Source organism: Crocuta crocuta, unplaced genomic scaffold (genome assembly GCF_008692635.1).
Source record: "Crocuta crocuta isolate KB4526 unplaced genomic scaffold, BGI_CrCroc_1.0 scaffold31, whole genome shotgun sequence".
NCBI lineage: Eukaryota > Metazoa > Chordata > Mammalia > Carnivora > Hyaenidae > Crocuta > Crocuta crocuta.
In genome coordinates this window covers 11,116,543-11,139,948 of record NW_027528362.1, presented here as the reverse complement: position 1 = coordinate 11,139,948, position 23,406 = coordinate 11,116,543, and the positions used below count along the sequence as shown (strand labels likewise).

At 41.1% G+C, this 23,406-nt stretch overlaps 1 protein-coding gene across 1 annotated transcript in view; it reads right to left on the bottom strand.

The window, feature by feature from the left end:
* Positions 1–22,292, bottom strand: part of TNFSF13B (TNF superfamily member 13b) — a 33,823-nt gene extending 11,531 nt beyond the window's left edge. The window contains 4 exon segments of the mRNA XM_077753909.1: positions 3,859–3,915; positions 21,190–21,330; positions 21,332–21,561; positions 21,563–22,292. Coding sequence (XP_077610035.1) covers positions 3,859–3,915; positions 21,190–21,330; positions 21,332–21,561; positions 21,563–21,618 — 484 coding nt within the window. The 5' untranslated portion in view covers positions 21,619–22,292.
* Between the last annotated feature and the right edge of the window lie 1,114 nt (positions 22,293–23,406).

Sequence of the window (23,406 nt, the reverse complement as noted above, 5' to 3'; positions counted from 1 at the left end):
AGAGAGCACGAGCAGGGTAGGGGCAGAGAGGAGAGAGAGAGACAGACAGACAGACAGACAGACAGAGAGAATCCCAAGCAGTCTCTGTGCTGTCAGCACAGAGCCCAATGTGGGGCTCAATCTCACATTGTGAGATCATGACCTAAGTGGAACCCAAGAGTCAAATGCTTAACTGACTGAGCCATCCAGGCCCACAGGCAAACTCTTCTTAACTTTGAAGAAAGAATGAATCCACACATCCAAGAAGCTGAATGAATCCTAAAAAGGATACACTCAAATAGATCCCAACCAACGTGAGTTATAATGAAGCTGATGAAAGAAAGGACAAAAAGAGAATCTTGAGAGCAGCTGCAGAGAAGCAATTCCTCAAATACAAGAGATGTTCAATAATCTTAACAGCTGATTTCACACCTGAAACCATGTAGGCAGAAGGCAGTGGGCTGACACATCAAAAGTTCCGAATGAGGGATTATGTCAGCAAGATGGCAGTGCAGGAAGCCTTACACATCATCAATGATTTAACACATCAAATATGATTTAACAATAATATTGGTGCCAAAATATCTGGAAAAGAAATTCAGGATCCAGCTAAGAAGCAGAAGCTAAGTAGTAGAGTGAACACTGAGATGGTCACGTTTATACAGGAAAGAGAGTTTATTCTTATGTATAAGAATAAACGTTTATACAGTTTATTCACATTAGTCCCATCCCCAAACAGCCCTAGCTCAGCATGAGGAAGGCTGCCTCAGCCTGGGATTCCTCCAAGGAGGGTGGGATTGGAGTGGGCACCTGGCGCCATGGGCTCTGACAGTGCCTTCTCGGGAGCCAGTTTCCGTCATCTCACTTAGTGTGGCACAACCAAAAGAGCTTGGTCCTTGATACTGTTAGAAACAAAGAAAGGGGAAGAACAGGACGGTCTTTTATAGTCAGCTTTTTTTTTTTTTTTTTTGTAGGATTGAGGAAAAGTAGAGAACAGATTCTTTTCCTCCAGGAGGGAAGGGAGGAAGCCAAGGGGGCCTTGCCCCTGGCCTTAGAGTGGCTAATATCAAGCACTGCTGAGCAGTGAAAGTGTCTCCAGGGGAAAGTCAGTCCATGAGGAACAGTAGAGGTAGATGGTTCTTCAAGTGCATAGGCAGCAAAGCAACTCTACGAGGAACATGAAGAACCAAGAAAACCCAACACGAATAAAGGGATAAAACAAATCTCCATAAACCTGGAAGAAATGGCCCTCGTGAACTATAAATCACTTTCAACTCTAGTATAAAAGTTAATAGATGAAAGTATTAAAAGGATTATAACTATAGTAATTTGTTAGTAGATATACAATATAGAAAGATGTAAACAGGTATACATCAATAACATAGAGTATGGGGGAGGGAGAAGTCAAAGTGTAGTTTTTTTATGAAATCGAAGTTAAGTTGCTATCAGCTTAAAATAGACTACTGTAACGAAGTTCTTTTACGTAAGTCTCATGGTAAACACTAATAAAAAACTTGCAATAGACACTCAAAATACGAAGAGAAAGGAATTAAAGCTATCAGTACACAAAATAAGCAGCAAAGAAAGACATCAAGAGAGTAAGAAAGGAAGAACTACAAAACAGCCAGAAAACAATTAACAAGAGGAAAATAATCAGTTCTCACTATCAATAATTACTTTAAATGTAAATGGGTTAAATTTCCCAATCAAAAGGCACTGAGTGGCCGAATGATTTGAAAGAAAAATAAAATCCAACCATATGCTGCCTACAAGAAAGTCACTCAGCTTTAAGGACACACATAGTGAAGGGCAGGATAACACTATTTCATCTAATGGTAAACAGAAGAGACAAGAAGTGGCTATTCTTATATTAGACAAAATATTGTCTAAATATTTGTCAAAAATCGTCAAAATATTGTCTTATGTTGGCGTCAACTAGTCAAAAAATGTCACAAGGGACGAACAAGGTCATTACATGATGACAAGTGGATTGATTCATCAAGAGGATATAACACTCAACACTGGAGCCCCTAAATGTATCAAGCAAATATTAACAGATTTGAAGAGAAAAATAGACAGCAATACAATATCAGTAGGAAAATTCAGTACCCTACATTCAATAAAGGATAGGTCATCCAAAAGAAAATATTAAGGAAATAGTGTGCTTGAATAACACTACAGACCACTTGGACTTAACAGACAGATATACACAGACTAATTCATCCTACAGTAGTAAAATATGCACTTTTCTTACATGCACCAAGGACATTCTCGAAGATAAAGAAAATGTTAGGGTACAAAACAAGTTTGAACAGATTTAAGAAGCTGAAATCACATCCAGTATCTTTTCTAACCACAATGGTATAAAACTAGAAATCAGTAACAGGAGAAAAATTGGAAAATTAAAAAAAATGTGGAAATTAAACAATACATTCCTGAACACCTAATGGGTCAAAAATAAATCAGAAGGTAAATTAAAAAATATCCTGAGCCAAATGAAAATGAAAACACAACATACCAAGACTTATAGGATGCAGGAAAGCAATGCTTAAGTGCCCATGCGCACTCCAGATACATGCTGTTCAAGGCCTGCTGGCCTCATACGGCAGACCCATGGGTCCAAAGGGCAAAGGACCCACACAAGCACCCTTAGGTTAGTGGAGAGCAGCCACCCCTCCAGCAAGATCATAGATACTACTCTGTGCAAGTCACGTTCACGATCAAGAAGCTGCTTCATCTCTGAGAGTGACTTACTGCATTTTTGTTTGGGCCAAATGTATGAAAAAAACCTCTTCTAAGTCATATGTTAAAAATTTTTATCTTTGGTCCTTAAGGTCTTCTTCTGATGTTATTTTAATCCTTAGTAAGCAGTCTGCTGCCCATTAAAAGTTGCAAACACATGACTTTGGAAAACGCAGAGCAATAAATAATCGAATTTCAAATAGTTTAGTATCTGTGTTACATTCAGGGTAATTAATGTCACAAAGGAAAATACAGATACAAGCTAGCACTCTTGGCAGCCATTATGAAGGCCAATCCAAATTCATTCTCTGGGCTCCTTCTGATTTCCCCATTCCTGACCTTCAGCTTAACCCTCTGACACTTGTGAACTCCCTGTTCTGGTTCACGGCCCAGACATTCCCTAGCCCCTCGCCTGCTTTACTTTTCTGCATCGCACTTAATTTTATCATTCTGCATTTTACTTGTTCATTTGCTTTTTATTTTTCCAGTTTTCCCCCCATCAGAAGGTAAATGCCATAAAAGTGAGGAACACACATATTTTATTCATTGCTAAGCCCCAATGCCCACACAGTAACTGGAACATAGTATGTTCTTAACCAATATATGTGAAATACAAAGCAATCATTTCGCATCGGATTGTCATAAAAGTGTGATATTTATTTGCACATATGATACACTTATAAATAAATTAATTAATAGAAAATGTTTATGATCTGTTCAATTCTATCTTCATCCTGTTATGATTTCTAAAACCTAACAGAGAGGAGAATTAATATTTGTGAAGATACTCTCGAGTCATTAGAGAAGCCAAAATGATTTCTAAGAAATAAAAAGTTGAGTTTGGCTTAGTACTGATTTTGTTTGATCGTAGGCTAATTATTTTAAATTTCTAAGTGTTAGTGCCTCTAAGGTAAGTCTGCTTGTTAGATTATTACATTGACCTAAATATTTATTCCCCAGTCATTTTGATTACGTTTAAGTTTCTTACTTTACATCTGATTCTAAGAAGTGTGAGGCAGAGAGTTGATATGCGATGAAGTTTGAACAGAGAATCACAAGTGATTGGACCCAGAGGCTCTGTGAGTAGAAAAGTCACCTGGCGGGGGACGTGGGGGGTGGGGTGGGGCATCTCATTACCTTCTCGTATAGTAGGTGTGGCGCTGTCTGCGATCAGTTGCAAGCAGTCTTGAATGACTGAAAAGCAAAAATATATCCTTTTAGTCACTTGAATAGGAAACAGTAAGGGAAGGAAGAAGGTGTCTGAGCTCACAAAGCTAGAAAGCTGTTCTTCCAGAAACATCGAGCCAATTTTACCTGCTATGGAGCTTGCTAATTGTTCTAAAATTTCTTTACACAATTTGCCCACAGATATTTATTATACATTTTACTTAAAATATAATATGTCCTTGAAGTTCATGGTGTAGAAAACCCTACATGCTGTTGCCAAATGGTAAGTCTATCACCTTTACAGTTCAACATAACTTGCCTTCAAGTATAGACAGAAAGTGAGTTTATCATGTATTTTTCAAGTCTATCATAGATATGAACCAAACTACCAGAATATTCTAACATGATTTTTTTTTGTTGCTTAAAAAAATCCGTAACCTTAAATAATAACTCAGTGGTAGTGCTAATAATATTAACATTACTGAAAATAAAAACAATTGCTAACATGTATTGAGCGGATAGAAATGCAGGCAACCTCACAAAAATCCTAAAAATTACATACTGGAAATTAAGTCCTGGAAAGTGTAAACAACTTGTTCGGGGCCTGCAGCGGGAAGTGACGGGGCCAGAATTGAAACCACGCCTATTTCACTCTGGAGCCAAAGTCAGGCTTTTGGTAAAGTATTTTGGACCAAAAAGAGAAAGAGGGAACATCTTTAAAAATAAAATGAGAGATTTCCCTGAAACTGCATAATCAGTAAACTTCTGGGAAGCGTCAATTCGCATCACTTATCAGATGTACAATATTCCAGAAAATATTCGAGAAAAGAGAGAACTGTTCTGTTAAATAAAGACAGATGCCTCCAGGTGAACACAAAATAAGGACATTTTTCCATGGGAAAAGAAAACAAAGCAGTATGTATCTGTGAAAAGCATGAAACAGAAACTTAAGTGTGCCTATTTTAAATTAAGAAAATATTAGTTTAGAGCTTTTCTTATCTAGTAAGTATTTTATTCCGAGTTGTAGTGGTACTTTAAGAACATGCTTCTCTGTATAAATGTTAGAGTCTGACACAGTGAATTCCTGCTTCACTTGACTAATTGAAAACATTCTGATATTTACAACATGGAGTAACAGAGGTAATCATGAAAAGTTCTTCCTAAGCGGTGCAAACACCCAGGTCTGCAGATGATATAGTGAGCCATCACTTAAGAAAATCTGTTACCAAGTTTCCCTTGGTATTTCAAGGCGGAAATAGCATGTTAACGACTGCCATTCCTTTGTGACTCTGAAACCTTTCTACCATGTTTTCATGCTAATCTGATCATTTCGATAGACGCAGAACATTCTGGACTACTCTGTGACTCTTTTACTGATCTCCAAACAACGGGAGCCATGTCTGTGACATAGGGAAAATGTGACTCAGTGCTCTTACGATAACGGACCTTCTGCCAGGACAAATATGTAAAAGCATCGAAAGAGGCAGGATGGTCGTGAATAGGGGCAGCTTAAGGGAAAGCAGCTAACAAAACAGCTAAAGCAGTGAACGTCTGAGGAGCGTGCAGAGGATCTAGGGGAGCCCTACTAAACCTACTATAGATGTGTCCCTATCTCTCTAAGAAATACTTCTTAAGGGCTAACGACTCAGTTCTGTGACAGATGCAAAGGTTGATCAGAGCATGTGAAGCTCTAATCTTTCTTCCACACAGAAGAGGCGCATGTGCACACAAGTCAAAGTCGTATTTCCACATGCTCCATCTTTCCTTTGGTGAATGTGTACACGTCCGTAGAGATTAAATGAGATAAATGCGTATGGAGTGTTGCGTGCCACTCCTGAGAGACACTCATCGGGAAATCAAGCTTGGTAATAACGGCAGCAGTAGAGGTGGCGTTCTCGCTCTTGACCGAACCCAGTAAATTGGGCACATAATGGAAGGGCATGAGGAGAGCATGAAGATCAATGAACCCCAATAAAGAGAAAATCAGGTTACTCTCTGTTTCACCCAACCCTTTTCTTGACTATTTCTCCAAAACTCCACAGGAGTGTAGAGAAAGTCTGATGCCTTGACACTAACAAACTGATAAGAAAACATCTAAATTTTAATCTCCTGCAGCCCAACTCCGATTGGCTACAACCTACATGTTAGGAAACAATGATCTATTCTATCGGGTAATAGCAGAAATCTAACTTTTAGAAGAAAAGTTGGAGGAGGGGTGTCTGGGTGGCTCAGTTGGTTAAACGTCCGACTTCGGCACAGGTCATGATCACAGGGTTCATGGGTTCGAGCCCCGCATCAGGCTCCGTGCTGACAGCTCAGAGCCTAGAGCCTGTTTCAGATTCTGTGTCTCCCTCTCTCTCTGACCCTCCCCTGCTCACGCTGTTTCTCTCTCTCTCTCAGAAATAAATAAAACATTAAAAAATTTTTTAAAAAAGAAGAAAAGTTGGAGGGAAGAGAAAAGTGTATTTGAAGAAGTACCCTTCAGGAAGGAAAATGGAATATTAAAAGAAAAGTTCAATAATAGTGTTTGAATTGTACTCACTGAAGCCAGTGCCATTCGTTAATGTTCCTTAGAAATTCCAGAAATTCCAGAGAAAGTCACTGGGCTTTTGAAGGAGTTTTGTTGGACGTATACAGAGGACTTCCCACTCTGGCCTCCAGGGATTTTGGTTAGGTCCCATCAACCTTATCAGTGTTATTTACTCTTCACTTTCAGCTCTTCCTTTTTACGAAATTCCAAATCCACTGTCATCTTATCTCTCGTACAACAGTCCTTTAGGACTTTCTATTCAACACAGATCTGATCTTAAACTAGAGATTGTAGCTCACAAAAAGTGGTTCAGAATGGCAATGCTGTGTTTTCCTATCTCCCAGTAGCAAAGACATAAGGCAAATTCATCTTAAGTACAAATTTAGAGCATAATATTTATCCATAATATTAAACTGCATGTAAAATATTTCCAAAGCAAATACATGATACTGACAGCAAAAATTGTTTACAAAAAAGAATTCCTAAAATAACAGTTTTCAGAACCAAAATAATTTGTGATTGCTCAATATTTGATAGAAGAAAATCCAACCAACCTCACAACTAGACTTGAAGTATTTTCCTTATGGAAAACTCTTTGAATTTGAAAGCCATCTGTTTATGTATGACCTTTATGTCACATTTGAATACCATTTAATTAGAAAAAGGGATTTGAAAGTTTACGAGATTGTTAGTATCTGCTGTATCGTTTTCTATGTTGAATCCAAACCTTTTCAAGATGGGATGAGGCTTATTCTCTTAATTTCAAGCGAGCTTATTCTCTTAATTGAACAAACGTTCAATCTAATATCAACTACCGTGAGTACTGCAATTACGCAGATTATACATGACTCTGTGGAAAGCACAGAGCTCTTCCCATTGCATTTGTCCCAACCACGTGATCTTCATAGTCCTTCTTACTCCCTCATCTCATTCAACCTTCTTCCAAGCTCTTCAGTCTGGATGAGATATTCTTCCTTCATTTTCCTGTGTCTTCTTCTTAATTCCTGCATCACAGTTTTTAAAGAATGAGGACTCTGAAAGAAACACGTCTCTTCTATTTCTTTTGACCTGCCCCAGTCAGTGTGTGAAGTCACGAGAAATACAGCTTGATTTTTCGTGAACTAGTTTTGAATAAATAATCAGTGGCTGGAAAAGTTTAACTAGGAAAAATCCCATAAAGACACCAATACTGACTAATGACAAACACAGATTTATGAAGACATTGAAGAACGCATGATCTGGGGATAAATATTTCTACTGGGGAATGGGAATACAAGAATTTAGGGGTGAACACCTGGATTATAAAATTGTATTTTTAAAAATTTTTTGTTTATTTATTTTGAGAGACAGAAAGAGACAGAGCATGAGCAGGTAAGGGGCAGAGAGGGAGACACAGAATCCGAAGCAGCTCCAGGCTCTGAGCTGTCAGCACAGAGCCCAATGCAGGGCTCAAACCCATGGACCACAAGATCATGACCTGAGCCGATGTCAGACGCTTAACTAACTGAGCCACCCAGGTACCGCTATAAAATTATATTTGATTGGTGATAAACAGTTCGCCAATACTAGTTAAGAGTTTCAAAAGTATTTTGAGAGAGCTAAATTGAGAAGTATGTATTTGAATTACCAGGAAAAAAAAATAGAAATTCTTAATCTTGAGAGAGACCTGCCTGATATACGTTGTGCTTGAGAAAGGTCATACATGCATCCTTGTGTAGAATAAATTGACATGCAGAGAACAGTGAAAACAAAGGTTCAGCTGTGGACTGGCATAAATATAATATGAGGATGATTTGATCCCAAAAGCAATCATATAAATAGAGCATCCAAGATAAATTGTGAAAAAAAAATTAAAAGTTTGTGACTGAGTGTGTGTTTGAAGGAGAATTAAAAACTAATAATAGAAACAAGTTTTCAATTCTGGGTAATTCAGAAAGATGGTAACACTATAATGGCCCTGAGGAAGTAAAAAGGGATGCTGAGTCTTTGGGGGTTTTGGAAAGAAGTTGACAAAACAAAACAGAAATCAAGATAGGTGACAGGACTAAAGAAAGATATCCGAATGGAAGATTGTGTGAGTGTGTGTGTGTGTGTGTGTGTGTGTGTGTATGTGTGTACAGAGTCCTAAGCATTAATTGGACATTGTCAGGAACAGCTCATAATTTGATTATCTTCTATGTCTAAAGCACTGTAGAATGTATAAAATGGCGGCCCTTTGCCTTGAATCATGAACACTAAGAGTTAAAAAAACAAAACAAAACCTCAGAAAACAAAATGCCATCTTCATAAGTCATTTCATTTTACAGTTGATGAAATATTTTAATTTAAAATTACTAATTTTATAGTTGAGTCATCATCTCCACAGGATATTTCTTTTTCCTTTTACCATGAATTCTTTGCCTTACTTTAGAGCATTTCTCATTATTAATGGTGTATACTCATAAGGCACTGGGTATTGGTAACTAAGAAAATTAGCTTGATGATACAATATGCAAACATACATGACTTGAATTCAAGGAAGGCAAACACAAAAATACACCTGAATGCTTGGAGAAAACCATCAGTGAATTGCACAGCTGGCTCTTAACCTTCAACTTCCCCTTGGACATCTCTGCCTGGATGCCACAGTGATAATTCAAACTCAACATGACCCAGATTTATTTGTTTATCTTCCTCACACCCATGCACCTCTTATTCTTCTGTTTTCTCTTAATGGATATAAGTATCCTCTGAGTTACCCAAGCTAGAAACTTTGTAAACATGCCTAATTTTTTCCTCTGCAATCTTGAAATCCTATAAATAAACAAGTTCTAATGGCTTGAATTTTTCAACTTTTGCTCAGTTTGGATTCTGTCATTTATCTCATTCAACAGTTTTACCGAGCACTAAATTTAGGTCATGTGTTGTGCTCGGAATAGCAAAAAAAAAAAAAAGAAAGAAAGAAAGAAAGAAAGAAAGAAAGAAAGAAAGAAAGAAAGAAAGAAAGAAAAAAGAAAAAGCAAAAAACAAAGAAAAGAAAAAGAACAGAAAAAAGGAGACTCCGTCTCTACCCCCATGGAGCTTACTTGCAATCTAGAGGGAGGAAGAAGTATGAATCAGTATCAGAAAGACAGTTCGAGCCTCCCGTCGGGCTCTATGCTGACAGCTCAGGGCCTGGAGCCTGCTTCAGATTCTGTCTCTCTCTCTCTCTCTCTGTCCCTCCCCCATTCTCTCTCTCTCAAAAATAAGTAAACATTAAAATTTTTTTTAAAAAGTAGAAAGAATGGGGTAGGACCATGCCACACGAAATTAGCAGCCATGAGTATACGCAAAGGCTGAGGTGGGAGGGATACAGCAACATGGCTGAAGGGAGGGGAGAGACACACAGACAGACAGAGACAGAGAGAAAAATCAAAAATGACCAGAGGAGCAGTCGAGGTAGGTTCATTCAGAGCTTTACCCTCGCTGCTCTCCAGACGATTACACTTACTCACCAAGTTGTGAGTCGCTCTTCTAATAGTTCTACTCTATCGCTTGTGTTTCCTCCAGATTTGCCTTCTTAAACCGGAATTTTTATCTTATCCTTCTAAAGTTTATAACACCCTCAAGTGGGGTTCCCCTGCACACAAAACCCAAATCTCCCTTCACAACCCCACAACCTCTACCCTCCCATTGCCTAAGAGCATAGAAGCTCAGTCTCCTGCTCCCGGGACTGCGTATGTGCCACCCCGTCTGACTAAATACTCCTCACCTTAGTACCTGGTGAAATCCGTCCATCCCTCAGGGCTCAGACCAAATATCAACTCTTTCCCTGATCCTTCCAGCTAAATACTTGATCCCACTATACTTTGTGCATATATCTATGAATCTATAGTGAAACAACATCTCACTATATATATCCTAATTGTTTCTATTACTGTCTCTTTCCCTAGGCTGAGTCACTTGACATTAAGAACCATCAGTTACAAATCTGCACAGCATCTGGTTTACATCAGACTAAAAAAAATATATCTGTGGACCAATTTAGAAAAAAATAGGTATTGTAACAATATCCAACTTTTCCAAATGATTCTCAAAAACTTTATCTTTAAAGGGTACCTGGGTGGCTCAGTTGAGTGTCCAACTCTTGACCTTGGCTCATGTCATGATCTCATGGTCTGTGAGGTCAAGCCCTGCATCAGGCTCTGCACTGAGAGTGTGGAGACTGCTTGGGATTCTCTCTCTCTTCACCGCTCTCTGCTGCCCCCCCCATTTGCATTCTCTCTCTCTCTCTTTCTCTCTCTCTCTCTCTCTCTCTCTCTCACACACACACACACATTAAACTTAAAAAATCCCTCATCTGATAGCCAACTTTATAATCCATGTTAAGTCAAATTAAGTTAATGCTTTAGAGAAAATAGATTCTATTAAAAAAAAAACACCATTGCCATGATATCTGAACCCTCTAACAATAAATCTTTGGGCTCAGGATTATATGGAAAACATTTTCCATAACAGATAGTCTTCAATAATAAGGATTTTGACTTTTCATTTGTAATACAGTAGCATCCTATGATATATTTTTTAAAGCAAATGGTTGTGTATTTCCCTAACATTTCTTACCCTTATTTCCCAGAAGATGTTCTAGAGCAGCAGAAATAAGAGAAAAAGGATGAACTGTTAAGTGTGACTTCACAGTCCATGTCAGAAGCTGTCAAAGAGCAGTTACCTACAGTTGTTACCCCTGTCTACCTCAAACGGCCTGGCCATAGAAAGAGGAAGAGAACCCAAAAACAAACAATCCAATGAAGAAATGAGCAAAAGACATGAATAGACACTTTTCCAAAGAAGACATCCAGATGGCTCACAGACACACAAAAAGATGCTCGACATTACTCATCATCAGGGAAATACAAATCAAAACCACAAGGAGATACCACCTCACTCCTGTCAGAATGAGTGAAATGAACTCAGGAAACAACAGATGTTGGCGAGGATGCAGAGAAAGGGGAACACTTTTGCATCGTTGATGGGAATGCAAAGTGGTGCAGCCACTCTGGAAGACAGTATGGAGGTTCCTCAAAAAATTAAAAACAGAACTACCCTACGACCCAGCAACAGCACTACTAGGTATTTATCCAGAGGATACAAAAATGCTGATTCGAACGGGTACATGCACCCCAATGTATATAGCAATATAAGTATAGCAGTAGTCAAATTACAGAAAGAACTCAAATGTCCATTGACTGACGAATGGATAAAGAAGATGTGGTACAGGGGTGCCTGAGTGGCTCAGTTAGTTAAGCGTCCAACTTCGGCTCAGGTCATGATCTCACGGTTCATGAGTTGAAGCTCTGTGTCAGGTTCTGTGCTGGCAGTGTGAGGCCTGCTTGGGATTCTCTCTCTCCTCTCTCTCTCTGCCCCTACCCTGCTTGTGCTTTCTCTCTCAAAATAAATAAACTTAAAAAGAAGAAGAAGAAGAAAAAGAGCGCCTGGGAAGCTTAGTTGGTTAAGTGTCTGACTTCGGCTCAGGTCATGATCTCATGGTTCGTGGGTTCAAGCCCCGTGTTGGGCTCTGTGCTGACAGCCCAGAGCCTGGAGCCTGCTTTGAATTCTGTGTCTCCATCTTTCTCTGCTCCGCCCCTGCTCACACTCTGTCTCTCTCTCAAAAATAAATGAACATTAAATATTTTTTTAAAAAAGATGGGGGCGCCTGGGTGGCTTAGTCGGTTAAGCGTCCGACTTTCTGACTTTCGCTTAGGTCATGATCTCGCGGTTCGTGGGTTCGAGCCCCGCGTCGGGCTCTGTGCTGACTGCCAGCTCGGAGCCTGGAGCCTGTTTCAGTCTGTGACTCCCTCTCTCTCTGACCCTCCCCTGCTCACGCTGTCTCTCTCTCCTAGAAATAAATAAAACATTTAAAAAAAAAAAAAGATGTGGTATACATATATACATACACACACACACAATGGAGTATTACTCAGCAATCAAGAAGAATGAAATCTTGCCATTTGCAACAACATCAACGGAGCTAGAATGTATTATGCTAAGTGAAATAAGTCAGAGAAAGAGAACTATCTTGATTTCACTCATATGTGGAATTTTAGGAACACAACGTATGAATATAGGGGAAGAGAAGGAAAACGAAGATAAAAACAGAGAGGGAGGCAAAGCGCAAGAGACTCTTAAACACACAGAACAGAGGGTTCCTGGAGAGGAGCGGGGGATGGGCTAAATGGGGGATGGGCGCTGAGGAGGGCTCTTGTTGGGAGGAGCCCTCGGGGTTATACGGAAGTGATGAATCACTAAATTTTACTCCTGAAACCAACACTACACTGTATGTTAACTAACGTGGATTTAAATTTAAAAAATTTTTAAATGCTTAAAAAAGAAGAAAGAAAGAGGAGGGGAAAGCCTGAACTTGTGAAAACATCGCAGCCAACAAACTCTTGCAAAAATCCAAGCAAAGGAATGATACCAAGGTGACGGCGTGCATGCTGCCTGCCCCCCCACCCCGCTACGGTAAGGCCTGCTCCCGTGTTTTCTCTGCCTCCTGCGCTGCACTACTGTCCCCGCGCCCCGGAACGCTGTCTCCTCGTCCCTGAGTCGAGTCGGTCTTCGACACTCAGCTCAGCTCTTATCCATCATGGTTTCAATAATCTTTCAGGCTGTGACCTGAACTAACATCCCATGATGCCACAGGTGACTGTCTTCTTGTTGGTACTAATGTTGAGAACAGTCTGGGGCATTCCGAGACCCAACAGTTTGTGTCAGATCTGGTGTATCATTCAACCGTGAAGTGCCTAGAGCTCGCACAGTGGGAAAAAACTCAGAATTCGGAGTCAGTATAGAATGATTGCAAACCTTAGTTCTCAAACAAATTCAGCTGTTTAATCCTGAAATTAACACTTAATATGACATCAAAATATTTTCTCTTATCTCTATAATAAGAATAACAATAGCTGTTTCATAGCCTTGTTGTGAGAACCAACTGAAGTCATAGTTTACACGTGCTTTTTGCAAAGGCTAAAGAGCTTGTTTTATTTTAAAGTTTACGTTGGGTTTGTTTCATTTCTCCAGNCAATAGCTGTTTCATAGCCTTGTTGTGAGAACCAACTGAAGTCATAGTTTACACGTGCTTTTTGCAAAGGCTAAAGAGCTTGTTTGTTATTTTAAAGTTTACGTTGGGTTTGTTTCATTTCTCCAACTCAGTATTTAGCTTGTTGAGAGAAGGGACTGATTATGTTTTGGCTTCAAGTCTCTCACCTAAAATGAAGACAGCAATGCCAGCCTAATAGGGGTTACTGAGAGGGTAAATGATGGCATAGAGCCCACTCCAGAATTTGTACGTGGAGAACACCTAATAACTTGGTTTTTTCTCCATTTTCCTATATATTCTTTTTTTTTTTTTAATTTTTAATGTTTTTATTTATTTCTGAGAGGGAGAGAGACAGGGTGAGCAAGGGAGGGTCAAAGAGAGAGGGAGACACAGAATCCGAAGACAGGCTCCAGGCTCCGAGCTAGCTGTCAGCACAGAGCCCGACGCAGGGCTCGAACCCACGAACCGGGAGATCATGACCTGAGCCAAGGTCGGACGCACAACCGACTGAGCCACCCAGGCGCCCCTCCATTTTCCTATATATTCTTGAGTGCCCACCTCCAACCTTGGCACAGAGGATCCGACCTCTATTTTTGAGCAAAATCTGTTTTTCTCTAACTCTTAAGAAATGAGAATACTTTTTATTTATTTATATTTTTTGTTGTTTAAATTTTAGTTAGTTTTTAGTTGTTTAAATATTTAGTTTAAATATACAGTGCAATGGTGGTTTCAGAAGTAGCAGTAGAATTGACTCATCACTTACATACAACACCCAGTGCTCTTCCCAGTAAGTTCCCTCCTTAATGCCCATCCCCCACCCATCAAAATCCGATCGTATCGTAACGTAAGGTACAGGTGTCCAATACGGTTCTTTTAAATAGGACTTGATTCATAAACATAATAAACATTAAAACTAATNAGCACAGAGCCCGACGCAGGGCTCGAACCCACGAACCGGGAGATCATGACCTGAGCCAAGGTCGGACGCACAACCGACTGAGCCACCCAGGCGCCCCTCCATTTTCCTATATATTCTTGAGTGCCCACCTCCAACCTTGGCACAGAGGATCCGACCTCTATTTTTGAGCAAAATCTGTTTTTCTCTAACTCTTAAGAAATGAGAATACTTTTTATTTATTTATATCTTTTGTTGTTTAAATTTTAGTTAAATTTTAGTTGTTTAAATATTTAGTTTAAATATACAGTGCAATGGTGGTTTCAGAAGTAGCAGTAGAATTGACTCATCACTTACATACAACACCCAGTGCTCTTCCCAGTAAGTTCCCTCCTTAATGCCCATCCCCCACCCATCAAAATCCGATCGTATCGTAACGTAAGGTACAGGTGTCCAATACGGTTCTTTTAAATAGGACTTGATTCATAAACATAATAAACATTAAAACTAATATCCATTCCTACAGGGTTAGGAGAACAACACATTCCTCAACATTATGAATTTCTTTTTTAAATACCTACCCGTTTCCACAAAATTTTTTTCAGTTGATGGTATAACGAATGATTGAATCTTCAGGAAGAAACTGAAAGACTTTTCCTGACCTCCCTTACGCAGCTTCTTCTCCCCACTTCAGCTTTCACACTGCCGATTCTGTTAACCCTGCCTTAGATATTTTACTTCTTCATGATATTTGCCATTTTCTAGTATTGTTACTTACTCATTAATCGTGTTTATTGACCGCTTTCTGTGTCTTTCCACCTCACTGCGGTGTAATCTCCAGTGGGCAGGAGACTTCTATCTGTTGTGTTTTCAGATTAACACTCAACACCTAGAACAGTGAAAGCTAGCAGGCCTGTGGCGTACATGGACAAGATGCAACATCACTTTTGCCTGCTTTGATTGACTCATTTCCTGGCTCTTCTGCTTCCCAAAACTTTAAACTTGACAAGAACAGGGTTCAGAGATTCGGTTGTGAGGTCACTATTTTATTTTATTACTGTTTTTGACCGGGAGCCAGCTCTTGCAACACTGAAAAAGAAGTCATTATTGAAGCAGGGGGGGGAAAAAATAGCACTCAGGGAAGATTCTGGTCAAAGATCACCATGACAACAGCCAGCTGTTTCTGTTCTAGGAAGGAACACACCCTTACTGGTTAAGAGGCTCCGGTTAGCCTAATTACGGCACAAATTGGATGGTTGAGTTCGACTTGCATATGCTTTCAACGCTCACTTTACAGTCTTGTAAGATACCGCCCTGCCAGGAGCGTCAATGAAACAAAGCCTGGATGATACAGATCCTTTGGACCTCCTGTCTTTTCTTGCAAAGGAGACAGACTATGGGTTTCAGTCCATGGGGCACCTGGGTGGCTCAGTTGGTTAAGCGTCCGACTTCGGCTCAGGTCATGATTTCACGGTTCGTGGGTTCCAGCCCCGCGTCGGGCTCTGTGCTGACAGCTCAGAGCCTGGGAGCCTGCTTCAGATTCTGTGTCTCCCTCTCTCTCTGCCCCTCTCCCCTTCATGCTCTGTTTCTCTCTCTGTCTCAATAATAAATAAACATAAAAAATTTTTTAAAAAAGAAATGGAGTCCAGTTTTTAGTTAAGTACCAACGTTAGTTTCTTAGTTATGACAAAGGATGGTAATGTAAGATAACAGGAGACACTAGGTGAGGGATGTATGCCGCCTCTCTGCCCTGTTCTCGCAACTTCTCTGTAATTCTAAAATAACTCCAAACTGAAAAAAAGTTTATAAAATAGAGAAAAATAACATTAAGTAGACTGACCAAAATCTTACAATAAATATTTATGTAGAAGATGAAAGATGGGTAATTTTTCCCACTCTTGTTTTTATATTGTGTTCATGTTTTCAACGCTATTTTACTATTATAAATGAGACAGGTATAACAAACATTTTTTGTATTTCTATAATCCAAAACACATGTACTTCTTTTCTTAAGTTATTTATTTATTTTGAGAGAGAGAAAGTGCAAGTAGGGGAGGGGCAGAGAGAGAGAATCCGAAGCAGGCTCTGCACTATCAGCACACAAATCATGAGACCATGACCTGCTGAAACCAAGAGTCAGAAGCTTAACCAACTGAGGCCCCCAGGCGCCCTAAAACACATGTATTTCTATTACCTTTTAAATTCCCTACTGAATAACAAGGGAGAAAATATAAAGGTCATCTGATTTTATTAATAAACTGCTTTTGTTCAGTGGGGATCCATTTGAAAGAATTCATGCTCCTGATGGACTCTTAGGATGTCTCTGTCTAGGTTCTTAGAGTGAGCAGAATAGTAACATGAGAGCTGACAACATGGGTCATCATGACTCCATGTGTGAAGAAACTCTAAGATGTAATATTTCAAAGCCATATCACGTTCATTATTATTTTTAATGAGGAATATCTCCAAATACGCATATGGGCTTAAAAGTGCGCCTTTTGGCTAATATGAGCCATTTGGCAATTCTTTGATCCTGGATTTCCCCACATTTCTGTTTGTTCTACTACAATCAGAAATTATCTTATGAAACACAGAAAACTTAATAAGACCTCCATCTGAAACACAGCACAATTAAGAAAAACAAAACAGGATCCAAACAACCAATCTGCACAATTAAACTGAAGCGTTTACCCCCGGAGGAGCGGACGGAGCACCGGGTGGGCACGCAGGCCGATGGGGATGTCCGCCCCTTCAACAACTGCCCTTCAGTCTGTGAATACCACCAAGCCGGACCCTTAACACGTGTGCCCTTCTCCGCATGTAGACAATACTTCAACTGAAACCAAAACATTCAAGCCAGAAATCCACAAAATTAGAGTTAGACTGCTGAATATGAGTGTCTCTAGGACTTTTAGTGAGCCCAATCTGTGCCTCTTCCCGGTGAACCCAGAGGGGCGGCGGCGAGGGGCTCTCAAACTCCCTGCCACTCTAGCCTTGCGATCAAATTCACTCTTTGGTGAAATCGTTGTTTTAAATGTCGAGTTGAAAAATTACATAAGATGGCCTCTGATCAAAACCTGAGAAGTGAAGAAATATGGGAAAGTCCCGCTCCCAGTGATTGCCAAATCACTGCATTTTACTTCATAGTGAGCCCGAGATCGATCCACAAATATTCATAGAACACCTACTGCGTGCAAACATCATGATGCATGTGAAGAGGAAATACGGCCCAGACACAGGAGCCTCTACTCTTTAGTTGTATAGACAGGACAGTACAAATGACAAGGCAAAAAGCCCCGCAGGTGATATGTGACACTCCCAGATACTGATGCACCGCTACGGATGCTATGTACTGAGCAGGGGCTTTCTAGCCCAACATGCTGGAGTTTACACACAAAATGAGTATACGCACCGTAAGACCAAAGTGCCTGGTGACGTTTAGGTTGGATTTATAGAAAAATAAAAATGGGTGCCATTCTGGAGTGTATTTTAGCAATACTTTTTAGCTAGAAATAAAAATGGGTGCCATTCTGGAGTGTATTTAGCAATGAGTAGTAGAGGTAGAAAGCAGAATATTTTTTTTTTAAAGTCTAAAATTTTATTAGAATTCTGTTAAGTATAAACCCAATATGTGTGTTGATGTGGCTTAAAAATAACCATGTGATCAAAGGCTGCATTATTTTTTTTAATTCTGTACATTTTTAAAGAGTTTAAAGCTATTTGAAAATCCCAGGACTCCAAAATTGCAAGAAAACCTTTTTAAATTAACGATAAAATAATCGAAGAAACCTAGACAGGGAAAAGAATATCTAACTGAGAAATTATCATTTGATATTTAGTAAAAAGATATTACACATTTAAGCATTCTTGGATATATAAATGAAACACTGTAAAAATTCATTTTCTTCCTCAGAACTGCAATTTTTATGAAACTCCAACCAAAAACTGTCAATGGATCTATAAAGTATTGGGAAGATTAACATATAAGAACATAAATGGACACTTTGAAAGTAAAAGGTAGAACCTAAGGTTTTTTTGACCCTTACTTAAATCAGAACTAGAATAGAGAATAAATAAACAACAACAAAACTGAAAACAGAAACAAAGAAACAAATCTGTATAGATTCAAATTGTACAGCATTTTCTCAACTCTAAAAAAAAGCACCCTACCAAACAGAAAAATAAAATCAAGGCATTTCAGAAACCTCTTGGTCATATACCCATTATATTTGTAGTGCTAAACAAATATGATTTCCCTTCATAAGAGGATGGTGTCTAAAATGACATTCAAGTCACTTTCACTGATCAGGAATAGCAGATATGACCTGTCACTAAGTTCTCTTCTTCAGATCTTTCATCTCAGATCTATGAATGTTATCAGTGTATATACAGGGAGAGAGAGAGAGAAATAGAGAAAGAGAGAGAGAGATGTACTATATACTGTATATATACACATATATATCCATATGCATACATACATATACTATATAGATTGATATACTATATGAAAGGTTTGTGAAAATCTTAGGCAAACCATGTTCATGACCATAGCAATTAAATTCGGGTTGTAGAAACCAAGTAAATTTTGATTCACTTGATATAATTCTCTATTACTTTCCAAGCTTTCTAAAAATTAAAATTATTTAGGAAAAATTTTTAATTTAATTTTCCGATGCCATCAAATCACACATTTGTAAAAATGTGCACATGGGAGGAAATTTTAAAATATAATAGAGGGTATTTTGAGGAAGTGGGACTCCGGAAGTTAATTTCTTACTCAACGTTCTTTCTTCTTAAATCTGCTGTAATGAGCCCATATCCTCTCTACAACAGTAAAGTTAAGGTTTATTTGTAAAATGAATGTGCAGAGGCTGGGGAATAATAGCAGAGAGGTTGAAGAAGACAGAGGCATTCTGACCCTACTAGATATTAAAGCTCATTATGTTACAAAATACTTAAAATATTTTATTTAATACAGATAAACAGAATAATAAATCAATGAAAAAACAGTCTCAAGATAGAGTCAGGAGAGATTTAATAGTAACACAGTAAGCTTTCCAATGCAAACAAGTTAAAAGGAAGCATCCCGTAAATTGGCTATATTTTATAGCAGTTTGGTAGGAAAACAAAAGAAAAATAAGGAAGGTAAAGCTGGTGTGAGGTGATCCACCAAACAAAGGCCAGAAGGATTAAGGAGTTAAATACCAAACTAAAACACTAACTTGTGAAAAAGTCAAAGTAGCTTATTATAGAATAGGCTTTTTAAGAGATTATGGATTCATATATTTTTAGCTTTGATGTAGTAGAGAAAAGCAAAAGGAAAAGTTTATCACATCAAATACATAGATGTAAAGCTGTACAAATTTTTAAAAAGCAGCAAGAGATTATGGAAATATTTACAACCAACTTTGGATAAGCAGTATGCCTAATAGAGCTTATTCAAAATTACAGCAAATAAGGACAAATGAGGGAAGCTATAAATAAAAATTAGCAGCAGATAAAATTAGAAGTTACCCAAATGTGCAAAAATTCATTCTTGTTTTCAAGCAAGCAACAGATTACATTTGGGATAGTGTTTGACAACTACTAAACTAGCCAAAATAAATTTAACAAGACAAAACGCTGTAGGAATGTCGAGACCTTGTGCATTGCACTTCTGACTGCACACGTTTTCCACTCACTCTGACACCAACACGGCAGGAGGCAGCAAGGGCGAGAAAGATGTTCACCCTCTTCACCTCTGATGTTTCACCTAGGGGATTTACGTGGAACCCATAAAATTCCTCAGGAATCAGAGATCCGCATAACAGCTTTGGAAACGATCAAGTTAAATAACTGTATGATAACGAACCAACATGGATGTGTGAGAATTACTTAGAAACTTCCCTAGCAATAGGGAAAATGCTTATTGTATAACGATAAGTGAACGCAAAAACATACCGCAGTATAGATGCTGTGTTTTTTGCAGTTGATAAAATGCAAACTATGAAAGCAATTCATGTGTTCAAGCGGGGTAAAAATATGAGTGTTTCCATAGTCCACATTTGTTTAAAGCCATTTGTGTCTGATAATAGACACAAAGACTCACAAAAGGTAATTGACACAGAGCGTATGTAAAAATCATGGTTTTATAAAACAGGAAAGAATTTTTTCCATGAATAAGGCAGTCAGTGAAAACTGTGTTTACAGTCAGAGCATTGTGCCCGCGGCTGTGCGTTGTCGGGTGGAAGAACACCTACTGTGTGAGTCAGAAGTACAAATACAGACATAGACAACTACTCCTGGTCACCTGTTCCGTTCACAGGACAACAGGCAACGTGAGGATGGGAAGAAACAGAAGCTGCGACAATCCCATCCCGCACGTGTCCGCCTGGCTCATTCTATGACTTCCAAACGTGCTCTTTCAATGTAAAAGAGAAGTAAAACCAAGGGTTTTTGAAGTTGTGATACTACAGAAGTTAATGCAGATGCCCTTTTTCATCTTTGAAATGCAGGAGCTAGAATGGAGCATTCTGGGGCGCCCTGCGCTGTCTGGGGTTTCAGGAATCTAGAAGATTCTGGGGCACAGATGGAGCATGAAGAAAGGCAGAGGTGGCTAAAGAACTCTTAAGCTGTGGGTTTCCTGGCNGCCCAGCGCGCCGACGCCTGCGGGCGCACCGGCGCTGCGCGAAAGCCACAGGTGGTGTGGAGGCCGCGTTCACGGTCTCCCGGCACCGTCCCGCGCTCCCGGGGGGGAGGGGGTGCCCCAGCCAGAGGCCAGCGTCTACACTGCACACCTGCGGACGCCGGGATCCTCCGGAAGGCTTCCGCGCCCCAACCTACCTGTCTCTTCTGGCCCCAGAGAGGCGCGCTTCCTTCTGCTCCCTCCCGCCGCGGCCGGTGCAAAGATCCCCTGGGAAGAGAGGAGCCCCCAGTTAGGGCCGGGGCGTCGCGCGCGCGGGGGGCGGGGGCGCTGCGGAGGCCNAGCTCTCTGGGTGGGGGCGGAGGCGTGACCGCTCGCCGTCTGCGCCGCCATCCATGGCACTCGTGGGAGTCCGCGGGTCCGGGCCTTTCGAGTCAGCGGCCGCGGGGAGTGGATCATTTCCTGTGAGCTGTGCGCGCCGAGGCCCCACACCGACTCCACGGCCGGGCTGTGCCCCGGCGCTCCGGAGCGCGCCCCTGAGTCTCCGTCCGTCTGCGCCGCTGCATCCCGGCCCCCGGCGGATGATAGGTCTTCCTGGCACCGGCCCTTCCATCCGCTTGCCCAATCATTTCCTCATTTCACTTTCAGTATTTGTAAGAATTCTAATGGCATCTCCAAACACACACCCGGACACGCGCGCGCGCCCCTGGCATCTCCCCGCCTGCGGGGCTGCGGGGGGGACGCCCCCCGCCCCCAGGGGGCATCTGCAGCCCCAGCACGTGCCAGGGGCGCTCCCTGCGGTGTGGCCAGAGCTGGGCCATCGGAGGGCAGGGGGAAAGAACGCTCAAGTTCTGCTGTTACGATCATTAATAGAAGGTCCGAGAAGCCCAGCGCGTTAGTACTGAACTGTCCGCCGCCGCTGCGTGACTCAGGATCGGGCTCTAAGTGGGAAATACAACCAGACGTCGTCGGAGGGCGCGGGGAAGCCCACCGGGGGCTAGGCTCTGCATTGTCATCGCAGGGGTCGGGGCGCGCAGGGGAATGCACGGCCTGCTGGACACTGTTTGGATTGGATGCAGGGGTCCCTGACGTGCAGGGGTGTGGGCGGTGGGCCAGCCCCAGGAGCACTCCCGCCAGCTCCCAGGACCCGCTCGGCCCCGCGCTGTCCGAGACTAGGGGCCTCGTCTCCGGCTCCAAAGCTTCAGTCCAGACCCACCCTGAGCGGCCCCTTCCCGAAAGCAGCTTATCTACGGGACCCTAGTAGGCTGACTGCCCACATCTAATGCGTGTTTGAACAACCTGGCTCGGCTCACTTCTCTTTCAAATCTCCGTTGTTGGACCTGAAGTTGCTGAAAAGACACTGGCCCTGCCCGGTCCCCACGCAGGCTCCTGGACATTTCCTGGTCTCAGGCTCTTTGCCTCCGGCACCGGCATGTCCTGTAAGGTGCGCTCACGCTTCAGCAAACGTTCCTGAGCGCTTGCCAAGTTCCGGCTACGTGACACAGAGTCTGTCCCACCTCGTCCCATGCCAGCGTCAGAAAGAAAGTTCCTGACATGATGTAAGTGAGGACAGGGGCCCCCGAGCCCGGCTGTGGGTCCTGGCTCTGCCCCTCACTCTCCTTGGGTCTCTGCGACTCAGTTTCCGCATGTGTGAAATGGGATGGTAAGTGTCCCTGGGAATTCTGAGGAGTAGAGGAACGCAGAACAAGCTATATGTAAGATGCTTCCATTTTTCATCCATTTCTGCGAAATAGTTTCCTTTATTGCACACAGCATCACTGTACACACCTTCATACGTGTCTCCTTGTAACACGTGCGGGGAGTTAGTTCCCAAGCAAACACCTGCACATCTTCACCTCCATCGGGAGTCACGGAGCTGCCCTCGGACAAGGTCCCCTTTCTTCGCTCTGTCACGAGGCGTGATGTCATCAGACATCCGTTTTTACTTGTTTAGGATTGTTATTTCTTTTCCTTTGGGTCTGTGAGTTCTGAGACCTTTTTGTTTTTATTGTATTTTTTAATTTTAATGTTTATGTATTTTTGAGAGAAAGAGACAGACAAAGTGAGAGCAGGGGAGGGGCAGAGAGAAAGGGAGACACAGAATCCGAAGCAGGCTCCAGGCTCTGAGCTGTCAGCACAGAGCCCGATGTGGGGCTCGAACTCATGAACTATGAGATCATGACCTGAGCTGAAGTCGAATGCTTAACCGACTGAGCCACCCAAGCTCCCCAATTCTGACACCTTTGTAAATGAATGACTTCTCTCTCTTTCTCTCGGAAATAAACATTTAAAAAAGTTAAAATGACTTGTAAAGAACTTAAAAAATACAACTCTAAGATCTTTTCATGATTACCTTTGTCTCCCAAGTCAGCTGTTGTCCAGCTTCTGGGCTGGAGGGAAGCTGTACGTGAGTGCGT